Source organism: Fukomys damarensis, unplaced genomic scaffold (genome assembly GCF_012274545.1).
Source record: "Fukomys damarensis isolate Sample0158 unplaced genomic scaffold, DMR_v1.0_HiC HiC_scaffold_17, whole genome shotgun sequence".
Lineage (NCBI taxonomy): Eukaryota > Metazoa > Chordata > Mammalia > Rodentia > Bathyergidae > Fukomys > Fukomys damarensis.
In genome coordinates, this window is record NW_022900929.1 from 55,555,776 (window position 1) to 55,578,382 (window position 22,607).

The 22,607-nt window shown below is 33.3% G+C and overlaps 1 protein-coding gene across 8 annotated transcripts in view; it reads left to right on the forward strand.

Moving 5' to 3' along the window:
• Positions 1 to 22,607, forward strand: part of Akap6 (A-kinase anchoring protein 6) — a 577,020-nt gene that overhangs the window by 500,303 nt on the left and 54,110 nt on the right. For all 8 annotated transcript variants that reach the window (XM_033765130.1, XM_033765126.1, XM_033765127.1 and 5 more), the window contains one exon: positions 21,548 to 21,763. In XM_033765130.1, coding sequence (XP_033621021.1) covers positions 21,548 to 21,763 — 216 coding nt within the window. The remainder of the gene's footprint in view (positions 1 to 21,547; positions 21,764 to 22,607) is intronic.

The window sequence follows — 22,607 nt, forward strand, 5'->3', positions numbered from 1 at the left end:
ATATATATATATATATATATTCATTTTGCATCATAGTTCAAAAGCAGCCACCAACAATATGTGAATTAATAAGTATAGCTGTGCTCAATAAAATTAATTTACAAAACTATTAACAAAGCAGCCAGTGGGCTAGGTTTTTGTTTGTTTGTTTTTGTTTTTGTTTTGTTTTGGTACCTGGGATCAAACTTGGGACCTTGCGCTTAGGGCAGAACCCCTGAGCTAAATCCCCGGCCCCAGTGGGCTAGGTTTTATCCCACAGTTCCTTGACCTTGCTCCAGATTACAAAAAGTATTTTTAAGTGTGGAAATGGCTGCTATTTGCATCTCCTTTAAGAAATGGAGACCACACTAGAATTGCATTAGGAGGACAAAATACTCTTTTAATAATAGTAGCAACCACAACTAATATTTATTGAGTCCTTATGAAATATGAGATACAGTTTCTAAATATTTTCCCTGCACTTGCTTATTTAATCCTCATCATCATCCTGAAGAGGATCATATTATTATCCTATACTTATAGAAAAGAAAACTGAGATGCAAAAAATTGGAGTAACTTACTCAGGCTTATACAGTCATAAATGATAGAGGCAATAGTCAGAACCATTAGTTGTTCCAAAATTGGCTACTACTTTGTAAACTCAATGTTCTTAGGTCAAAGATCTATGCTTGGAAAGAGAAAAGCAATTAAATGCTAACTTACTCTATTGTTCTTTTCCATTTCTGAATACATCACTGTCAGCTGAAGGAAATCAGTAAATCAGTGTTTTAAATCTCAGAAATTCAAATGTATAGAGCATGGCCTTTAAAAAGATTACAAGTTAATTATGAAATCTGCAGCATTGCAAAGTAATTACTGTGAAAAGAAATATCACTAATGTAATTTTATTTTTAAAAAGAGAGAAATAAAGGACCTAAATGTGGTTCAGGGTTCAGAAAAATATTTTCTTAAATCTCAATGCTTAATTTTCAGAGAGAGAAAAAGACCATTCTGATCAATACATTTAGGAGTAATTTCCCATGTCCATTATAAGTAAGAGTGACAGACTATTGGCTGAATAAGAAATTGTACCGCCTGTGACTCCAAACTCCACATTTTCAAAATTAGTTTGAAAAAACTGGAAAGACTATTTTAGAAGTTATGGTATATGAGGAAAGTAGCCATGGATCTTACAGTTACCTGTATACTTCCTGCTACTCTATCTGGAGCCATTACAAACATTGTAATGATTTTATTGGCAAAGCTGCAAAGTACAGTAACTTAATCTAGCTGTAACCAAAGTGTGCAAAGCACTTTCAAAATCAACGGACCTCAAATGGGAATTAATTCTTCCTATAGGTCTTAGATAAAAATTTTAAAAGGTATTACATTAACCATAAATGTCAATAAAAAGAAAACTATGTATGTTCATCAGAAATCTTTCATCAGATTTCTCCTCACCACGTTAAAAAATGTATCACCTAATGCATTTCTGGGAATAATTTTTCAGTAATTTGATATAATCCAAGGCTGACTTGTTAGAAAAATTGGCTGGGTTAAATTCAATGATAGATTTAGGCAAATCTTATTCATGCTACTGTCTGAGGGTGGTGGAAAAAAAAATCAAAGGAAAATTTTACAGGCAGTTCCAGTGCAATTTTCTAAAGTAAAAGAAAATGAAACAAAACCCAAATTCTTTTTATTTATTTAATTTATTCAATTATAGATGCCATTTAATTCCTCTAACAACACTTTTAGTTTGGTACAAACTTCTGTTGGATCCAGGACATTGTGTATACCAGGATTTGTTTTTACTTCTTTAAAATGATGCTTCAGTCTTTAAAATAATGCTTCAAAAAGACAGAAAACATCTTCTGAATCAAAGTTGCAATGTTATTGTCTTTGGCACCATGATAATCAACCCATTTTCTTTCCAACATTATAATATCGTTAGAATATGAATATAGGTACTGGTCTAAAATGGGAAAGGAAAAAGTCATCATAGATACAAATTTCAATGTGCATGGCAGCATAAATATCATGAATATATTTTTATTGGTTTCTATATCAACTGAAACTTTTCATTGAGTCAATTTTAAAATACAAAAAATATGCCAGTAAACTTCTAATGCAATGATGACAAATATACAGGTCTATAAAAAAATGGAAGAGAGTAAACTCTTGGTTAAAATTAATGACCAAGATGAAGAGATAGAGGTTTGAATGTAACAAAACTAATCAGAAACTGTATAATCCTAGGCCTTTCCTCATCCTTTCTCATTTCTTAGGTGACTTGAAGTCTTCACAGTATTTAGGATTAGTTTATCCTTATCTATCCTTTTATTATTAATTTTTAGCATTATATTATTTTAGGTGATTTTACTATTTATTATATCCTAATCAAATCTAAAAGTTTGTATATTTTAATACAAAAATTAAGACCATTCACATTTATTTTCCTGATTAAGATTGCAGATCTTCTACCTCATTACATTTATTCACTATGTACTCACTAGATATTTATTGGACACCTACCATGTGGTATGTACGGGGCTGGGGGGTAGCACCAAATGAAGCTTACACTGTGGCTTGTTTAAATAAATTTACTACATCAAGTGTTTTTTTGTTCAATTTTCATTGTAGTGCTTTCAAAGCCTCCTTTAAAATTGTTTCACTTACATTGTCAAGAATGAATCAGCCACTTATTGATGCCACTTTTAAAATAAAAATGTAAGCTTTTTTATCCTCTATTTGTCGGTTTTAATTGATGTAATTTTGGGTTTAATTATTAACTACTAATTACTTTGCTAATACGATTGCATCATTATTTATTTTGACACTTGAATTATTTTTATAGGAATATTAAAAGTAATTCACAATTAAATTTTCATAATATTCTTTTCATTGCTCAAATTCAGTTTTTTTAGCCTATAATTTTCCATTAAAATTTTTTTATCCTTAATATTGACCACTGGATTGTCTTTTAATAATAGTTATAGGAAAAGCACATTCCAAGTGTACTTTCCAAATGTTAAATGTCTGAAAATGTATTTTACATTTACCTCACGTATAACAGGTGGGCTATAAAATTTTGCTAGAACTGGGGTAGAGAAACTATAATCCTTTTTCATCAAATCCATTAATGATTCTTTGAGATCTATAGTCAAAAGGAGAAGTCTCAGTTTTTTTCCCCACATAGTAACATTTTTATTTGTATAGAACTAATTGTCTCCCCTCCCCTCTCTCCCTCTTTTTCCTTTCTTGGTAACATGGTGAGTCCAAAATGGTTGTGAAGATTTACATCTTACTTCAGACCTGGAAAATTTTATCCATTATTTGGTTATTGAATCTTCATATGTTTGGTTCTCTGTTTTACTCTATGCATATTGAATCCCCAAGATTTTGCCTTCACTTTTTTTTTTTTTTTTTTTTTTTGTACTGGGGATTGAACTCCAGACCTTGTGCTTGCAACACAGGTGGCAGAAACACTGAGCTAAATCCCTGGCCCATTGCCCTCACTTTAAAAAAAAAATCTATTTCAATTTTTCATCTTTATTGCATTTTTTTGGAGATTGAACCCAGAGCCTCATACATGTTACACTTGAGCTCCACCTATGAGCTACATTCCCAGTCCAATTTTAATTTTTAATGCAACAAAAATTTTTTCATCTTTGTATAATCTTTACTGATTTTAATGTTTCCATTTTTTTAAAGTTCCCACCTTAGTGCTGTGAATGCCATATTCTTGTGCATATTCAAGAAATGAAATGAAATTTTCTCAAGCTTTCTTTTTTCATGTCAATTTATTTTAAAAATATTCTGTTGATCTGAGTCCTCAAATTGAGCCTCCTTTGAATTACAATATCTGTTGATATATGTGTTGATGTTTTTCTGTCTACTTATTCTTTTTAAAAATTTTATAGTATTTGTTTTTATTGAAACATCATATTTGTACATACTTCTGGGGAAACATGGTAATTCAGTCATGCATTCAATGTGTAATGATCAAATCAAGTTAATAAACATTCTCATCTCTTCAATCATTAATCATTTTTGTTAGGAATTTCATTCTCTTTTCTAATCATTTTTAAATATGTTATGGAATGTTTAAATCAAAACTACACTGCTGTAAAGAACCAAATAATTCCTCCACTTTGTGTGTTGGTGCTCCTTAGTGAACTTCTTTTCATCCCTTCTTATCTCTGCTCTTCCCCATCTCGTGACTACTGTTCCTTTCTGTTCTACAAGACTAACACATTAGTTTCCACAAATGAATGACACCGTGTGGTATTTGTCTTTGTGTGTCTGGCTTATTTCACTTGATATAATGACTTCCACTTCCATCTCTGTTGCTTCAAATGACAGAAGTTATAGCTGAATAATATTCCATTGTATAAATATACTACACTTTAACCATTCATCCACTGATGGTATCTGAGATGATTCCATATTTTAAGTATTATGAATAGTTCTGTAACAAGAATAGTACTAGTATCTTCTCAGTGTAACACTTTCATTCCTTCAGATATACAACCATCTCTACTTATGAAGGAGAAGTTTTTGTTATCTAGGGCTGAATGTTGAGACAGGTACTCTTTGAAGTCCTATGAATGGCTCCCTATACAAATATTTTAGTCAAAGACAAAAAGAAATTAAAAATTTAGATTTTCTTTAAAGTTCAGAAATGAGAAAGTACAGACCATATACATAGAATAACAAATTATATATTTATACTGAGGCCTAGGGCTAAGCAACTCTACTATCAAGTGAGGTTGAAAGTGGACCAAAGAGCCCACCCTTGCCAATTTTCTCATTTACCAGGGATGTCTTTGAGAGAGAGGGTGGTCTTATAGAGTATGCATCATTTATCCTGGAAGAAGAAAGACTCATAGAGAGGTTACTATTCTGTTACTATGTTCTTTACAGGGGGCTTGAAATAGTACATTATAGTAGGAGGGAAGACACAGGATTCCTCTCTCCAGCTTTACTAAAGTGTAAGTGGAAATGATATCATGTATTTTATTGGGTGCAATGTGATGATTTGCTGTATACAGAGTCTGCAGGAATATGTATACACACTTCAGCATTTTGCCTTATTAAAAATGATTGGAAGTTAATGGCCACAACTCTTAATACCTCTTGTAATTGTAGAGGTCAAACTTGTATTAATCTCATAGTCTCAATAAATTTAGTATTAAAATATTTATGTATACATTTTTGGCAGACTATATAGTTAAAATGACTAAATCAAGATAACAGAATAATATTCTGTTGAGTATGTATGTGTCACATTTGACCATTCATCCATCCATGGGTTGATCCCATATCTTGGCTCAATTATTTTTTTCAGCTCTTGCAACTGTAGTGTTTTTTGTTTGTTTGTTTGTTTTGGTACTGGGGATCGAACTCGGGTCCTTGCATTTGCAGGGCAGGTGCCAGAGCCACTGAGCTAAATCCCCAGCATTGCAATTGTAGTTTAGCATGTAGGTCATTGATCAAAGTGATGTGGCTTCAAGGTGGTGAGCACTGAAGAGTCCTGTTTTACTATCTTGCTAACATCTTCTCCAAGAAAGAGGGAAAGGTGAGGAAATTCCGACAGTATGTAACTCTAAATTGAGATAATATATATATATATGTATGTCATAGAGATAAATGACTAAGGAAACTCCTGGGTTGTTTTGTGTGCCTATTTTTGTTATTCAGATATGCCTAAGTATGAATCTGTGTATCTTGTTAGCAAATATAGTATAAACTTTTAAGAGTTAGGGCTATCATGAAGTTTTACTGGTTTTGTATGCCTTTCAAAATACCATTTCAATGACTTGGAATCAGTACATACTCAGGAAGTATGTAGCGAACTGTAGAATTTCATCCCTGGATGAGACCTGAGATCATCCAGCTAGCTCAGCCTCCTTATTCCAAATAGAAGACAACAAATTTCTGATAAATTATATGACTCACTCAAGACCAAACAACCAGAGCCAGATGGCAGCCTACATCACCTGAATCCCAATCTAAATCACAGTCCAATAATGACATAGTCTTAGCTTCTTGTGGGGCATCATTAATGTCTGCAATTTTTAAATCTCTATTTTTTTTCTTTAACATACAAATAATAGGCCTGTCTTATTTTATTTGATAAATAGAAATAAAAATGATCAGCACAAGAGATACTGTGATGGATAAAAAGGTAGAAATGCTTATGACTAGTACTAAGTACTATTTTAAACAGAATTTAAAATACATGCGACAACAAACCAGGCTCCTCTGGCATTGGAACTTAGAGATTTACCATCTTGACCTGCAACAGCTTCTCATTCTCAGGGTTTTACTCTTGGGAACTCAATTCAGTGTTGAGTTTGCTATCATTTTTCACCTTGTGTTTGTGTTACACTTCCATGTGAGGAGCTTAAAGAGCTTTACAGACATTAGCTCATTAATCCTCCCAAAACCTCTCATAGATAGGGTGGAGGCATAAATCATATTCCCATCTGGAAAAAAAAGTAGCCTAACTTATCTCTCTTAATTTCACTGATGCTCTAAACTGTTGATTAAATCCTAAGTTATACAGTATACATTTAGAATACCACATTCTCTTCCCCAAGGAGATTTTTCTTTCTTTTTTGAATTTAATGTCATGATGATAAATGTAAAAATAGACAGGTCTGGTGTTAGAAACTTCATTGAAAGGCATACACTAAGCAGTTCCCCAGGTTCTTCCTTTATCTCTTCCTTTTCTCAAAATATATTTTTTTGCTAGACCTGATGGTACGTGCCTGTAATACCAGTACTGGGCAACTCACTAAGACCCTATCTTAAAACAAAAATAAAAAAGGTCCAGGGATATACCTCATTGAGAAAGCATTGAGTTCAATCTGGCTATAGCAAAAAAGAAAATAAAGGGTCCTTTTTATTATTCTTTATTCATGACCAAGAGAAATAATTTTTAGCACTTGGAAGAATAGTTCAGGATTCATTCGGTCCTTTATCTGTCAATCAAAACTAATTGCAAGAAAGTCAATAAATATCAACCATGCCATCCCAATTCTAAGTAAACTATTATTGTAACAGACTTTTCCAACACAAAATGGAAGTTAAATTTAAGACCTTGTGTGGTTTGCTTAGACATGTGATTCTTACCACAAAGTTATTTGGAGTTAGACTTTGAAAATATTAGAATATTACCATGACATAAGCAGAACCTGAGACTAAGCAAGATTTTTTTCATTCAGATGACTGCAACACACACTTATCCCCAGAGTTAATGCCAGCAAAAGGAAAAAAAAATGAAAATGATAAAGGCATAAAGAAACTAATATTCTGCTACCCCTAGAAGCTCACCAGATAAGATGGGGGGCCACTTTATAACTTATGTGAGAGGTACTAAAAGTTTATTTCATAATTATTTTAAAAAAGTAATCTCAGACCACCACATAATATTTTTCTTGTCCTAGTATAGAATAATGTAATATCTGATATAAGAAGATATTGGAGGCTAAAATCTTACTGCATATTTAAGAAAAGATACTGAGAGAACATAGATATTATGTCATTTACTTGAGATTGTACAACTATTTATTACCTAACTAGGAGAATATCCTGTTATGGTTTCTTCCTCACTCCAGACTACTTCTCAAATGTTCACCTAGAGAACATTTATGGTTAAATGACACATTCTGCCTTGCTGCCAAAATGTTAGAGAAGGAAATGAAAGACTACCCTCCCTCCACCAGATACTCTCTTTTGGTAAGCCAGCAGCAGAATGATGGTATATTTTCCCAGAACAGGAAAAAAGGGAAATTAACTTTAAGAAAGTGTTTCTAAACATACGTTTTCATTGCTTTTAGATAAATATATATTATATCAATTTACCAGTTGGCTAATATTTAGTCAGCATCTCTCTACTACCATTAGGTAGTGATAGTTGAAAAGTGTTTGCTGTTATATATTAGTTAAAATTCTAAATGACCCTGAGGATGTGGTTAGTATTACTATACATCTGGGAATATGGAAAACTGAAGAAAAAGAGTCAAGATGCCCTGGGCTTCTGCCACAAATGTAAAGGAAAGAGCTCAGAAGCAAATTCCCAGTGGTCCAACTTCACAGGAAAATGTCCTATTTTTTTAGATGCTATGCAAATAAAATAAGGAATATAATGTTTAGATAGCTGACTATATCTGTGCCTTTTGTAGTTTATGAAGAAGTTACTGAATAAACAGGAGGGTCTTTTCTAATGTTGACATTTTCTCCCTAGTATCACTTTTCTCTTCTTTAGAGGTATTATTCCATAGCCTGACTTTCTTCCTGCATGATGTCCCTAGAGTTCTTGAATCCATTTATTTCCTGTCCATGGGATTCTGGAATATCAAGAGCACTTCCCTGAAATATTTGTTCCTGGGTGTCATACTTCAAGTAATGCTCTGAGCTTTACTATGAGTTCCAAATAGGAAATAAAAAGAAGCCACAGACAAGTCTGGAAAAATAGGACTTGATTGAGGAGAGTGATGGAGAATAGTCAACTTTGCGTGGAGGAAGAGTGAGGAAAAATACAGTGCAGCAGGGTTGAGCAAAATGTGAAATTAACTAGCTTAATTGTCCTCTCTCATGACTTGTGATTCTCACTACAAAGGTTGTTTTAGCCAGGTGTGGTGTCGCACACACGCCTGTAATCCCAGCACTCAGGAGCCTGAGGCAGGAGGATCACTGTGAGTTTGAGACCAGCCTGGGTTACATAGTGAGTTCCAGGTCAGTCTCAACTACATAGTGAGACCCTGTCTCAAAAAACAAAAACAAAAACAAACAAAACAAACAAAGGTTGTCTGGGTGTTCCCCCTTATCCTGGGGGAATTCCTCTTAAATTATCTTGGCTCCTATGTTTCCCAGCTTTCCTTCTTAATGCTATTTCATTCTCTAGGTATATCTTTTATGATGACCTTTCTTCCACAGGTTTTACTAAACCAATATATTGCACTGTAACTTCCCATGCAGAGTTCTTCCTTCCATTTTTCCACACTTTCATGGATATCCTTTGATCTGATCAGTAAATACTCAATATCCATTAAAAACAGATGATTTCAAGTAGCTAGAATTTACAGATAAACTAGAGAAGAAAATCACTTTCATCCATTCCTTAGAAGTAGTTTAAAATTATTCTCATGGAATCAATGAGAGAAAACCTCAGTGGGTATTGTAAATAGACTTCAAAATGTAAAATGTAAAAATAAATGGCAATTAATGCCTTATCTGTTTATGGAAAGAGTGATTATGGAATTTTTTAGAAAAAGTATTTTGTAGTATAATGGCTAAGTTGCATTTGCATCCAGCATCTTTTTTCCCCTTATTACTAAAAGTTACCTTTATGTAATTGCAGACTAGTTTAGCATCTTAACAATAATGGACATGTTTTTAAAAGATTATTGCCAAAAGTGCATTCTTTATTCCATGGAGACTCTGTAATAGATACTGGCATTTTAGTAATGATACAAGCAATCTGTAAGCTATTATGGTTTTCTTTAGAGTAACTTAATCTTCATATTGTTTTGTATGTCTTGAATTTTAATAGTGTTTTTAATTTAAAAAGGAAGTATATAACATATTACTAATTACATGTGAATATGAACTAAGCACACAACCACTGAGTTTGATTCTTAAAAACAAACATATTTAAAAGTACTTAACCTAGCGTAGAGAAAGTAACAAAGAAATTAAAGAATGCCACACAGGGATAACAACAGCTTTCATGGAAAAACACAGTGAGAGTCTGTATTATTAGAAGTTATTATATTTTGGTTTATAGCTAAAAAGCCGAAATGAATAGAAATGCTCTATTCTAGATAAAATTAATATACATTTTTCTAACAGATGGAAGTATAAATGTGAATATTTGTATAAGAATTCTCTTTTTCCTTGATGACACCATTCATCCAAGTAGCTCCAAGAATTTACTATATTAATTAATTTTTTCTGGTGGCCCTTAATTGTTCATATTGATTGGCAAATATACTAGATTGCAAGACAATACAAGATCTTCCTGTAGGTCAAAATGTCAGGCTAATCAAGCCATGGAAGTAAAAGTGAATGTACTGTACTATCATTGAACTTCTCATCTAATGGCCAGGTGAATGAACAGAAGGGAAGAGATTTTTTTTAAAGATTAAAATATTTCATTGGAATTGTTTTGATTTTAAATGGTTATAAGAAATAATTTACTGTTTGAATCTAGGCTTATATTGTCATGTACAATTTCAGAATTATTTTGGCATACAACCCAGCTCTTCTTTAAGGATCTAATAAAGATGTGATTAGTGAACCAATTCAGGACACTTTAATACTATTTTTTAAATCTAGCTTTTATATTAAGCAAACCCATTTGCTATTTTGAAAGAAGTTATAATCTACTTAAAACTGTCATCCTATGTTTCTGACTTGCAATTAGATGGTATTTCCAAAATGTCAGACCTAGATTCTGCTTCTACCATCACCATAATAAGATGTGACAGCCAAGATATTATATCAATACCTTTTCCATAATTAGCAATAAGGATCTTGCCAAGGGTTAACTAGAAAAGTTTCATAAACATTTTTCTACAAATGGTCCTGAAGGCAGTATTATGCTTTTAAAATCTGCTAATGTAGCAAAGACTCATGACAACCAGGAGACAAATCTGTGGGCAAAACTGTTTAGAGAGAATAGTTTTGTAGTGTATGATATATGTTATGTAAATGAGCTTATTAGAACTCTCATCTATTTTATTATTGGTGACCAATTTAATAGAGGCATTTAAAAAACAATATTTCTGCCTGACTACTAGAAATGAAGAAGATACATTGATATAATTGAGAGCAAATGATTGCATGTCGTGCCATTTAATCATGTCATTTTTCAATTGCTATTTTTTGCACTTCACTGCATGCTTATAGAATATTTAACTTCAATATAGATTAAGTCCCAGAGTTTGCAACTTAGCTGGGCCTCTATATTGGCTGACATTTTTAAACTTTGAAATCAGTTTAAACAACTACATGTCACTTTCCATGCTTTCTTTAAAATATACCAGACATCATTTATTCTTCAAGTATTTTAATTTTTTTGGCTTTTTTGAATAATCACTTTTTACAATGCCAGAATGGGAATTTTTATGTGTAACATTTATTCACTACATATAGTTAAGAGCTGCTGACCCAATGCTGGAAATGTTAATAATCATTTACCTGATGAACATATTCTTTGTTCAAGCTCTTATTATTTGCATAATTAACATCTTTCTCAAGAAAGAGAAATTTACAGTGTGCATTAGAATATAAGGCCCTTGAAAGGAAAAGATTTTATTCATTTTGTTCCCTAATATACATCAAGCACTTAGAACAATATCTGTTATAATAGCTGATCCATGGGCATCCATGCATAGGTTGCTAATTCTTATGTACTTGGAAGGTAACAGATTGGACCTCTGAAAAGCATGCAAAAGACTATTGGTTCTCTTAGCAACAGTAACAGTTTTTGTAATTATTTCTGGTTACAAGTCAGCGGTAAAATAATGTGAAAGTTTAGACATTTTCCAAACATCATTAGCTTTCTAGAAAATGTTCAAATGAGAGAGACAACAAGGGAGGGGAAAAGGAAAGAAAAATTGGAAATAAGAAAAGGAAAAGAGAGAAAATAAAAGGAAAAAATGGAAACAAAGCTTTTGTATATAAGAGTAAGAGAGGTTGATGGGGGAACGGAAAAAAGTAAGATATATCATATACAGGTACAAATTCCCTAGGATGAATGTTATCGTCTTGTGTATCTAAAATGTACCAATAAATGTTTTGCAAAAGAAAAGAAAATGTAGCATAGTGTTTTGTGAGCCAGCTTTAAATTCAGGCTGCCTGGATTCAAATCCTGCTTTTGAGGCCTTTTAGTTATGTATGACTGATCAGTTACTTAACCTCTCAGTGTCTTCATGTCTCTCTTTCCTCATTTGTAAAATAGAAGATTACAGTAACTGTCTTTCCTCTGTCTTCTTCTTTCTCTCCAACTATATATGTTTGTGTGATTAATATTATACATGTATATGTATAATTAACATTACATGTTTGCATGTATATAATTAATATATATTTATGTATATAATTAATATTGTATAAGATGAGCACAATGGCACATGTCTGTAATCTCAGCACTCAGGTAGGCTGAAGCAGGTAAACAGCAAATTTGGGCCCAGCCAGGGCAACTTAGCAAACCTGTCTGAAATTTTGAAAAAAATTTTTAGAAAGAGCCAGGAATGTAGCTCAGTGGTACTCCATTACCAAAAGAATTGGTACTTTTTCAATACCAATACTGGGTTAAATACTCCAGCACCAAAAGAAAAAAAATATAATATGTATCATAATATTCTGTTAAGATTAAATGAGTCAATAGATATAAAGTATATGAAACTTCATGGCAAGCATAAATACATGAAAATAGTCATTAACATAGAGGATTAGTAAAAAAAAAAAAAAAGACAATATTGTTAAGAATAGGGCTCTAGGGCCAGGGGTTCTGCTAGTTGCCTTGCAAGCACAAGGTCCCAAGTTCAATCCCGCATACCAAAAAAAAAAAAAAAAAAAAGAATAGTGCTCTGGCAATTAATAAATCCCAACAATTGTTCATAATTATTTTGCATATATCACCTTCCAGCAAAGCTTTATTGAAAACCCAATTTATAGTAACCACCAGCCACTTTTTATTGTATTCTTGTTCTTATTCTTGTCATTATCTTATTTTTTGTATATTTACTTATGTCTTATTTCTAGCTACTCATACCAATACACATACAAATATGAATGTAAACTCTATAATGACAGAAGTCTGAAATACTTTGTGCACTATTAAATTCCTATCCCTGAGAACAGTGCCTGACATGTAAGAAGTACTCAATGAATACATTCAGATGAATTGATAGCTAAATAATTTAATGTGTATCATCATACCCCACTTGAATTTTCATGCTATTTTTTTCTGTGTATTTCCCAGGTTGTGATATCTGTTCTTTCTTCCCTCCAACTTTCCAGTCTTCAGCAACTTTCATAGCCTAGGAAACTCTAGTTCCAGAAATCTTAATATATCTATTATAGCTAGGAATGATGTTTCTTGTTTCCCTATTCAGTTTCCCTATTTAGCTTATATATCAGTCATAATTTATGTGTGTCATGGCCTCACTATTCACAAAGCACATTCACTTTCAGCACCTTATTTGAAACCTACAGCCTGATGAGTTAGGTCTTACCAAAAACGTTTGCCTTGTGTTTCCGCCTTTCATTTATGGAATTAGGATATATTTCCTTCAGCCAGATTACAAACTCTTAGAGTACCGCATCTCATTATATGCCTATAATCCACCAGTGCTAATCATATAATGAGAATTATAGTGTTTGGCACATAATTGATATCCAATAAATATTTATTGCTATAAGAAGTATCATTTACCAAACATGCTTCCAAAATAATGATCTTAAATCAACCAGTCAAAAGCATCTTCTAAAGAATCATAGAATTATAGCCTTTTATATTTCCCACTTGCTCTGCACTCTTAGATGATGTCTGCAGATATTAATATTATCTGTACCTAATGCCTTTCACCTTCTAAGAAATACTTTGTGTGCTATTATTATTTTGGAGAAAGGGTTGAAACAGAGTTTTGCTATGTAGTTCAGGCTGGCCTTGAACTCACTATATAACCCAGACTGACCTCAAACTTATGCTAGTTCTCTTGCCTCAGATTTCTGAGGGCTGGAATTACAGGTGTGTGCCACCACACCTGGCTCATCATCATTATTTTGCTTTACTATATAAGTTTTCTGATATCAGAACTTGTATTTAATTTAGTACAGTGTTGTTATGACATTAACTAGTAATGACATTTCATATCAGGAAGGGTGAAATCCCCAAATATTGGATGCAAACATCTTACTACATCAGTATTTTAAATAATTACATTGAAAATTGTGGTGATCTTCAAGAAAATAATAATATAAATATATCATTGGATGAAAAGATCTTTGTATCAGATATGTTAGCTTTTCATTATTATCATCATCATCATCATAACGGCTTAATGGGTGATCAAAATATATGATGAATTTTGACATTTTAAAAATTATTTCAGTAAAAAAGACATTGCCATTGATCCCTGTTACGTTAAACACACTCTCTTATTCTTGGTATTTTCTGAAGCACTGCTAGAAGTCCTATTTCATGACTTTACAAAATGTGATAAAAAACATTATACTGCTGCAAAGTATCATCCAACATAAAAAAAGAAAGGCTTGAAAAAACATGATAGTGAATCTTCATTTACCTTATTCACCGGATCTGTCACCATGCAATTCTGGCTCTTCCCCAAAGTCAAAATGACCATAAAAGATAAACCCTTTGAATCAATTCAGAACACCTAGGTAGCACAACAACACAACTAGAGACTCTCAGGAAAGAGGACTTACGGAAGTGCTTTGGGAAGTGGCAAGAATGATGGGATAAATGTGTTCAAGGCAAGTGGGAGTATTTTAAGAGGGATTTATTTCAATTTACTGTACAAGTCCCTGAGTCCCAGGTTATGTATGGATACCAGTCTCTGGCCTATTAGAAACCAGGCCACACAGGAGGTGAGCAGTAGGCAAACTTCATCCAATGGCTGTTATTATTGCATGAGCTCTGCCTCCTGTCAGATCAGCAGCAGCATTAGATTCTCACAAGAAGCACAAGCCCTACTATGAATTGCACATGCAAGAGATCTAGATTGCTCACTCGTGAGAACTGAATTCTGATGACCTGAGGTGAGGCCGAGGTGGTAATGCTAGTGCTGGTAAGCTATTGAAAGTGTAAATTAACACTACCTGGAGAGATATGGCGCTAAAGAGAGCAAATAGATCAGTTGCTTGGAGACGTATAACAAAACCCTATCACTGACTGTCAAGTGACGATTAAGCTACATCTAAAGGCAAGATTTATAGTGTCAAATGAGTTGATGTATTTCACTGGCATAGTTGTATCTGGTGGTAGGCTTTAAATTAGAATCTAATGTGTATTTTAATCTACACATGGCCCGCTCATTATTTTGTTTATCATTTCTAGCCACATTTCTTTCCCTTCTCTCAGTCACAGTTTTGGTAAACCCCAAAGCTAACCCTAGCCAAAATGAGTAAAAAGCAAACATAACAGGAGAACTCTTTTTTTGTAAAGGAAGAAAAACGTAATGATGAAGAGCAGAAGACTCAAAGACTGCCAGTAGAAAGAGAGCTACTATTAAAAGGAAATACCGAGTCCTACTTAATATGGAGATTCCATATTAAGTCTAAAAATAGAAATTTCATTTGACAAAGCTACTTCTAGGTTTCTTACCAAAAGAGTTAAAGATAATATATTACAGAGATACACGCACACCCATATTTATAGCAGCGCAATTCATGATAGCTAAATCTTGGGAGTGGCCTATATGTTCATCAACAAATAAACTGATAAAAAGTGTGGTATATACAATGGAGTAGTACTCTGCCACAAAGAAAGATAAACTTGAGACATTTGTAGGAAAATGGATATATCTTGAGACTCTACTGTTATGTGAAATAAATCAAACATAAAGTTTAAATATTATGTAGTTTCTCTTGTATGAGAAACCCAAAGTATAAATTAAATAACAAAGTAACAATAGATAATAGAAAGCCAAAGATCTTTTGCACAAGGGATGGGGACCAAGACGTGGAGGGAGGAGGAGAAAGGAGAAAGGAAGTGAATGAAAAAGGAATTAAGATGTGTTATGTACATGTACCAACTGCCCATGATGAATGTAATCATTCTATACTGCAAACATGTACTAATAAAAACAAAATGTGGCACATGTTCCCCTTTCAATTAGCATCATAACGAAGAATGGATTGAATAGCAGAGGCTACTGAGGCATAATTGTTAGAGAAGATTACTGAGTGACTTTTGAACACAATCCAGATTTACAACTCTATCAGTGTTGACAACAAGGCAACAATGCTCATGTCTGTGCAATATATTTTTCAGGAGAATGTACATAAGGCTATGTTATGTGCATTTTTTTGCCCACCAACACCATACCTGAAGAGCTACTCAAGCCTTTGATTACATATCAAGAAAATTGAATTAGTCATTTTGTGTTGGAATATGCACAGAGCAGCTTCCATAACTAGATGGATTTCTAGTTTCACTAGTCAGGTCAAAGAGGCCACTTCTGAATGTGGATCTGAACACTATGTCATCCCTAATGCAATGATGCCTACCCAGAAAATGTTGTTTAAACTTAACATTTTTTACCATGTGATTAAAATCATCAACCACATTTAGGTATGTATCCTTAACTCATGTCTGTTTGTGCAGCTCGGTGTGGAAATGGATGCGAGTACACATGCCTTCTCTTATACACAGAAGTGAAATGGCTTTCTAAAAGTAAATCAGTGGCCAGAGTTTTTTGAGTTATGACAGCCAGTCTGGAGATTTCTTTTAGAAAAATAGTCACCATGGGCAACACACTTCAGTGACAAAGAATGTGTTGCAACTTACTTAAACCAGGCATGATTTTCCTTTTCTCGCTCTCTTTTTTAAAAAAATTAATTTTATTGGTATGTTTAACGTATACAATATAATGACATTCATTGTTGGAAATTTACATGTTTATGTTATCAGTCTTGGTTCTTATTTTTTCCCCATCCCATTGCCCTCCCTTTAACCCCTCTACCCCTCCCTATCTACAAAGACTTTGTTTCCATTTTTTAATGTTCTCATATTAATTCAATTCCCATCTTTCCTTTCCCCTGCGTTGCCCATGTCCCCTTCCCCTTTGTCCCTTTTCTTCCTATTTCACATTCTCTATTATACTTTTTGTTTACACTTTCAGTTTCTCACGCTAGAGAAACTATTCAATATTTAACATGTGTGTCCTATTCATTTTACTTGAGTATGTCCTCAATGTACATCCATTTAGTTGCAAATGTCTCTAATGTCTCATTTTTATGGCTGAGTAGTACTCCATTTTATTAAAAAAATAAACTATGTTTTCTTTGTCCAGTCTCTGTTGATGGGCATTTGGGCTGTTTCCAAGTTTTAGTTATTAATTTTGCTGCTATGAATATGGGTGCACACATATCACTTTGGTATGATTCTTTTAAAATTCTTTGGGAAAGATACCTAGCAGAGGAATAGCTGGGTAAAATGGGACCTCTAATCCTAGTTCTTTGAGGTATTTCCATACAGATTTTCACAGTGGTTGCACCAGTCTACACTCCCAACAACAATGGAGCACTGTTCCTCTTTCCCCACAGCCCCACCAGCATTTGTTATTGGCCGATTTCTTGATAGCAGCCATTGACTTTTTGGTGTAAGGTCGAATCTCAGTGTTGTTTTCATCTGCTTCTCTCCAATAAGCAGTGAGTTTGAATATTTTTCATATGTTTATTTGCTATTTCTACTTCTTTGTCTGAGAAATGTCTGTTCATGTCAGATGCCCATGTTTGGATTGGGTCTTTAAATTTGGGAGGTCTGATTTTTGTTGTTGTTGTTGTTGTTTGTTGTTTTTTTTTAGTTATTTATATATTCTAGATAGTAGACCTTTGTCTGAGGAAGAGCTGGTGAAAAATTTTTCCCATATTGTGTGCTGCCTCTTCACAATGTTGCTGGTTTCTCTTGCTGTGTAGAAGCTTTTTAACATCCCACTTGTTGACTCTGCTAGTTCATGTGCAATTGAGAAGCTCTCTTCATAAAATCTTTTCCTTACAGAAACACTAAACCAGCTGGAAGAGAGGTTAGGTAGAACTCTTGAAAATATTGGTGTCTCTCTCTCTCTCTCTCTCTCTCTCTCCCTTTTTAAATAAAAATATACGCTTAGTTTTGATGTTTTGGAAATACTCTTTTTTCATCTCTCTTTTTGCCATTTTGTTTTCACACTTTATTTATCGTAATAGTTTTAATAGTAGTTGTTCTCTTACTGTAAGTTTATTCATATTTCATGAAGTAGAAGACAGTTGTTTAAAATATGTTTGAATACAAGTAAATATTTTCTGTGTTATATTTTTCATTTATGCATACAATTAGCATTATGGTAAAAAATAAAGCACCACCATTGAAAGTCTTGCCTTCAGCAGTGTTAAACTGAAGCTAGTGTGAAGAATGATTTTGCATTGCATTTGGCTCGATAATAGGTGTGGTTTAAATAGTTGAAAATTTGACCAGAGTATACAGAGATAAACCACAAATATTCTTTTGAAATGCTGTTGGTGAATTAAAAATCCTGTTGGTAGCTTATAAATGTAAAACAAAAACTTTCATTCCATTAGCAATTCTCTTAGCATTTGTTTAGAGTGTTCTACTTTATCTTTGTAAGGTGCTTAACATTTTAATTTAGTTTTTATACTTCTCATTTTATAGAAAATCTACCTTTTAAGAAACTTGAGGAAACTGAGTAGAAACTTAAAATAAATAAATAGAATAGGCCAATTTCACACTAAGAAAGGTAGCCTTGCAAGAAGAAATTGCCAAAAGATAACTAGATACTATGAATGTGACCATAATGTAAATCTAAAATGTATGAATAAACTTAAAAGAATAACTAGGTACTAAAGCATTTGGAATTCCTTTCTTAGGCATATTTCTAAGTCACTGTGTTCCAAATTTCCTTTCTCTTTTCTTGTCCTCTACTTTTCTAGAAGGCAATATTGTCCATGCATGTGAGCTAATGCTAACATGATCTCTTTAGATATTAAGGAAAATGCTTTAAAATTGGCAATAATGAAAAGCATTCCAGGCTTTTCTGTTCCCTCTCTCCTTTCCAGATGCTTAATTCCTTCCTTCTCCCCAACACACGAAGTGTTCCTGCTGCAAGGCTACTTGCTTGTTTTCCACCTTGACATGTCTCTGGGCCTTCTATTCTCTTAACCACAATTGCCCATATTGGACGGCCTAGCGGCCAACATTTCCTTGAAAGATTTTATCAACTTCTCCAATAGCCACTTGTACATTATTTCTCTTAATACCTTTCTCTGCATTATTCTTGGTATTTATTTGAATACTTATTTGTGTAGTTCATTTTCAGTAGACTCTCAGCTCCTTGGCAAAAGGAACAGTAACTCATTCATTTTTGAAACCTCAGTTCCAGAGTGTCTTGCAAATTGAAGGTACAGGATATATTTGAGGAGGTCATGGAAACAGAGATGAAGGAAGCAAGAATGACTTTATCTTATTTCTGTGCTTATTTAGATTGCTTAGCTTGGATTTCTGTTTAAAAGCACATTTCTCTGAAATGTAAGCCAAAAATAGTCATAATAATCATTTTTTCCTATGTTTTATTTAACATTTTTCTGTCCATAGTTTATGCTGAAAAATAACGTAACTAGTGATTCTAAGAAACATTACCAGCAAATCCACTGATTTTGTTTAGTTTGTTATTATAAATATGTATATTTTAATGGTTGTCATGGAAATGTATTATGTAGAAGAATTTTCTTATCAATTGTATTTCCTAGGGATGAAAAAGGCATTTGATGATGTTTATGAGGTGAGTGAAGCCTATTTGGGCCGCTTTGCAAATGCCACTGGATATGGTCCATGCTAACTCTTTATATACACCTTTAGTGCTATTGATTACAAATTTCCCTTCAGCTAAGAACTTTGGTTTGAGAAATAAAATTATTATCCTAGTTAACTTCGAAGAGAGGTTTACAAAATCCAGTTCCATGACATAAAACATCTTCTTTTCATTTTTCTGGTTCTTTAATTTTAGCAAATTAACCATAAGACAAAATCCTCAGTATTCATTTCCACAGGACTCATTTGAACCAGCTTCAGTTGGCCACGATATCATCTAGAGTGTTTAATATTGGGCCAAAAATTAGGTTGGCTTCATGGTTTGGACTGTGCGATACCTGTAGAATAAGAGAGTAAATTGAAAGCAGAGACAGACAGACGGACAGATTCAGAGAGGAAGAAAGACACACACACAGAGGAGGGAGAGAGGCAGAGGGGAAAGGAAAGACAAAGACAGAGACGGAGCATTGAAAAAGAGAGGGAGAGGGAGAGAGAGAGAGATGCATGTGAATTGAGGCGAAACATTTGTTAGAATTGGAGGAGAGGGAAGCAATACTTGTTGGTTTAGCAGGCCCTCAAGTTTTATCACTGAATGTCTCAGGGTTTCTCTTCATTCAGCACTAAGCTAATGAATAGCAGCAGTTGAGAAATTTGTCAGACCTGGTGGTTATATCAGGAGTTATATAGGAAAATAGTAATGAACCCTAAGAAAATAAATAAAGATAAGTTCAGGAAACATAACTGAGACTGCTGCACTAGTACAAATTGAATAATAAAATTCCTAGTCATATTTTGCCGTAAATAGAGGTTTGGGAATTTGTCATTCACCTTATTTAAAATTCAGAAATATTAAAGGTACAGGTTTCTCTCATTATAGAAATAATAGAATTCCAGCTATTACTGGGTTGGGGTCACTTAAATGGCCATAGCATGCATTATATCAATAAGTGGAACATCTGTATGAAATGTCCACCTACTGATCTGCTATCCCCACTCCATGCGCATTTCAGTGAACTGCACTTCGTCATTTTAAGACTTCTTCTAAGGAAGCCTCATCTAGATTAACATTTTAAGCACAAATACTTTTAGGCATTAAAACTCTGACACTAAATGAAATTGCATTGTCTTGTTTACCCTTGTTGATTAATAAGCAATCTGTTAACTGTTAGAACAGTTCAATTGTAGCAGTAGAAGGAGATTAGTAATTCAGTGATGTTTGTGGATGTAATCACCATTTCTCCTGAAGGCTTTGAATTAGAATATCACTTACACATTCTCCTTAGGCAAAGAAAGGGCATAATATTTTTAGACATGTGTACCCACTATTTTGCTTGAATTGTTCAGCTTAGGGTCACTGCAGCAATACAAATGCTTCTGGAGACAAAAATGCTATTTTGATGCATGTATATCCTTCTTAAATAGTGTGAATGTCTATTAAAAGCAGCACAGCAACCAAAAAAAGTAACTTAATTTCTGTTTTCTAAACATTATTGCTTTGTTAATCAAACTTTGAAAGAGAAATGTTGCTTATCTTTTTTCAAATAATGGATTTTATATATAAAATCCTTTGCATTCTTATTTAATTTATTCTCAACCAGTAAAAAAATTAACTTTTAGCCTCTAAAAAAATCTAGGAATAAATTTGGAAATTTTCTGTTTTCTTTTAGAGGATTTTTCTATCTTTTATATTTCCTTTAAATTTGAATCAAAGCATGCCAACCTATTTGGCATTCATATGACCTAAATGGGTTATTTCATTAGGTTAGGAACTGTTAATTATGTTGGTATCTAGAGATAGTGAAAAAGACAAGAGGAAAAAGACAGTTAAATTCTCTAGCATTATTTAGCTATCTATAAGAGGCCTCCAACCTAAAGACTTCATCTTGTCCTATTTTTCATATCTGAGCTTGTCGCTACAACTCAAAATTTTAATGGAAAGTGTTTTAGTTTTTAGGGAACTCTGCCCGGTAACCATTCTTATGTCAGTCTGTCTCTGTGTTGCAGTCCCTCTGCCGTGAAATCAAGCAGCGACGTAGAGGAGTAGCCTCCATTCTTCGATTATGCCAGCATCTTCTGGATGACCGAGAGACCTGCAATCTGAACGCAGACCACCAGCCCATGCAGCTGATCATTGTAAATCTTGAAAGAAGGTGGGAAGCCATTGTCATGCAAGCTGTCCAGTGGCAAACACGGCTACAAAAGAAAATGGGAAAAGAATCTGTGAGTGATTTTTTTTTAAGTATAATGGATTTTTTTTTTTCTGGACAAAAATAAATTCTTGGAGAGCTTGAAAAATGTGTTCACTTACAAGGATTTTTGGTAACTAAATGAGTAAATAATCACTATATGAAACCCTATTTCTCATAAAATAGAACTGAAATGCTTTTCAGTGTATCTCATTTTTAAAGAATTTTCCCTTTATTATAGTTTATTCATAGGATAGAGTGCAGGTACTTAACAGTGGCCAAATTGTTTCTCTCATTGTCTTTTTTTAAAATCACACGTGGATTTAACTTAACCTTACCACCTATACCATTAATTCATTTAATCATTGTTTCATCATACTATTTATTAATCATACATTACTCCATGAATATTTTCCTAGAAAGTGATTTAATACTCTTGAAGTATATAGATACTTCAAGTACTTGGTAGTATATGGATAATACACTTGAAGTATATGGATAATGCAGTGAAATAATATGTATTGTTTTTGTATTCATTGTTGTGATGCTTTAACAATAAATTTGTATACAAATCTCCCATTGTTCCTGCTTGGAGCTCCTTCCGATAGAATGCTGAGAACTGGTCAGTTTATTCTTAGAGTGTTAATGCACCCCACATGGTGGGAGTAGTGATTCTTTTTAAGAACTATCCAAATTGAGTGCAGGTTTAAGATATTGCTTGAAGAAAGAGCTATAAAAGACTAAAACGTGTTTTATTATAATATAAAATGTATATTAGTTCAGAAAACCTTCAAATTTTTTTCTTTCTTCTTTTTATTAATGTGTGTTAGTATTATAGAATAGTGATGTTCATTTTGGGCAATTGATATATATATATA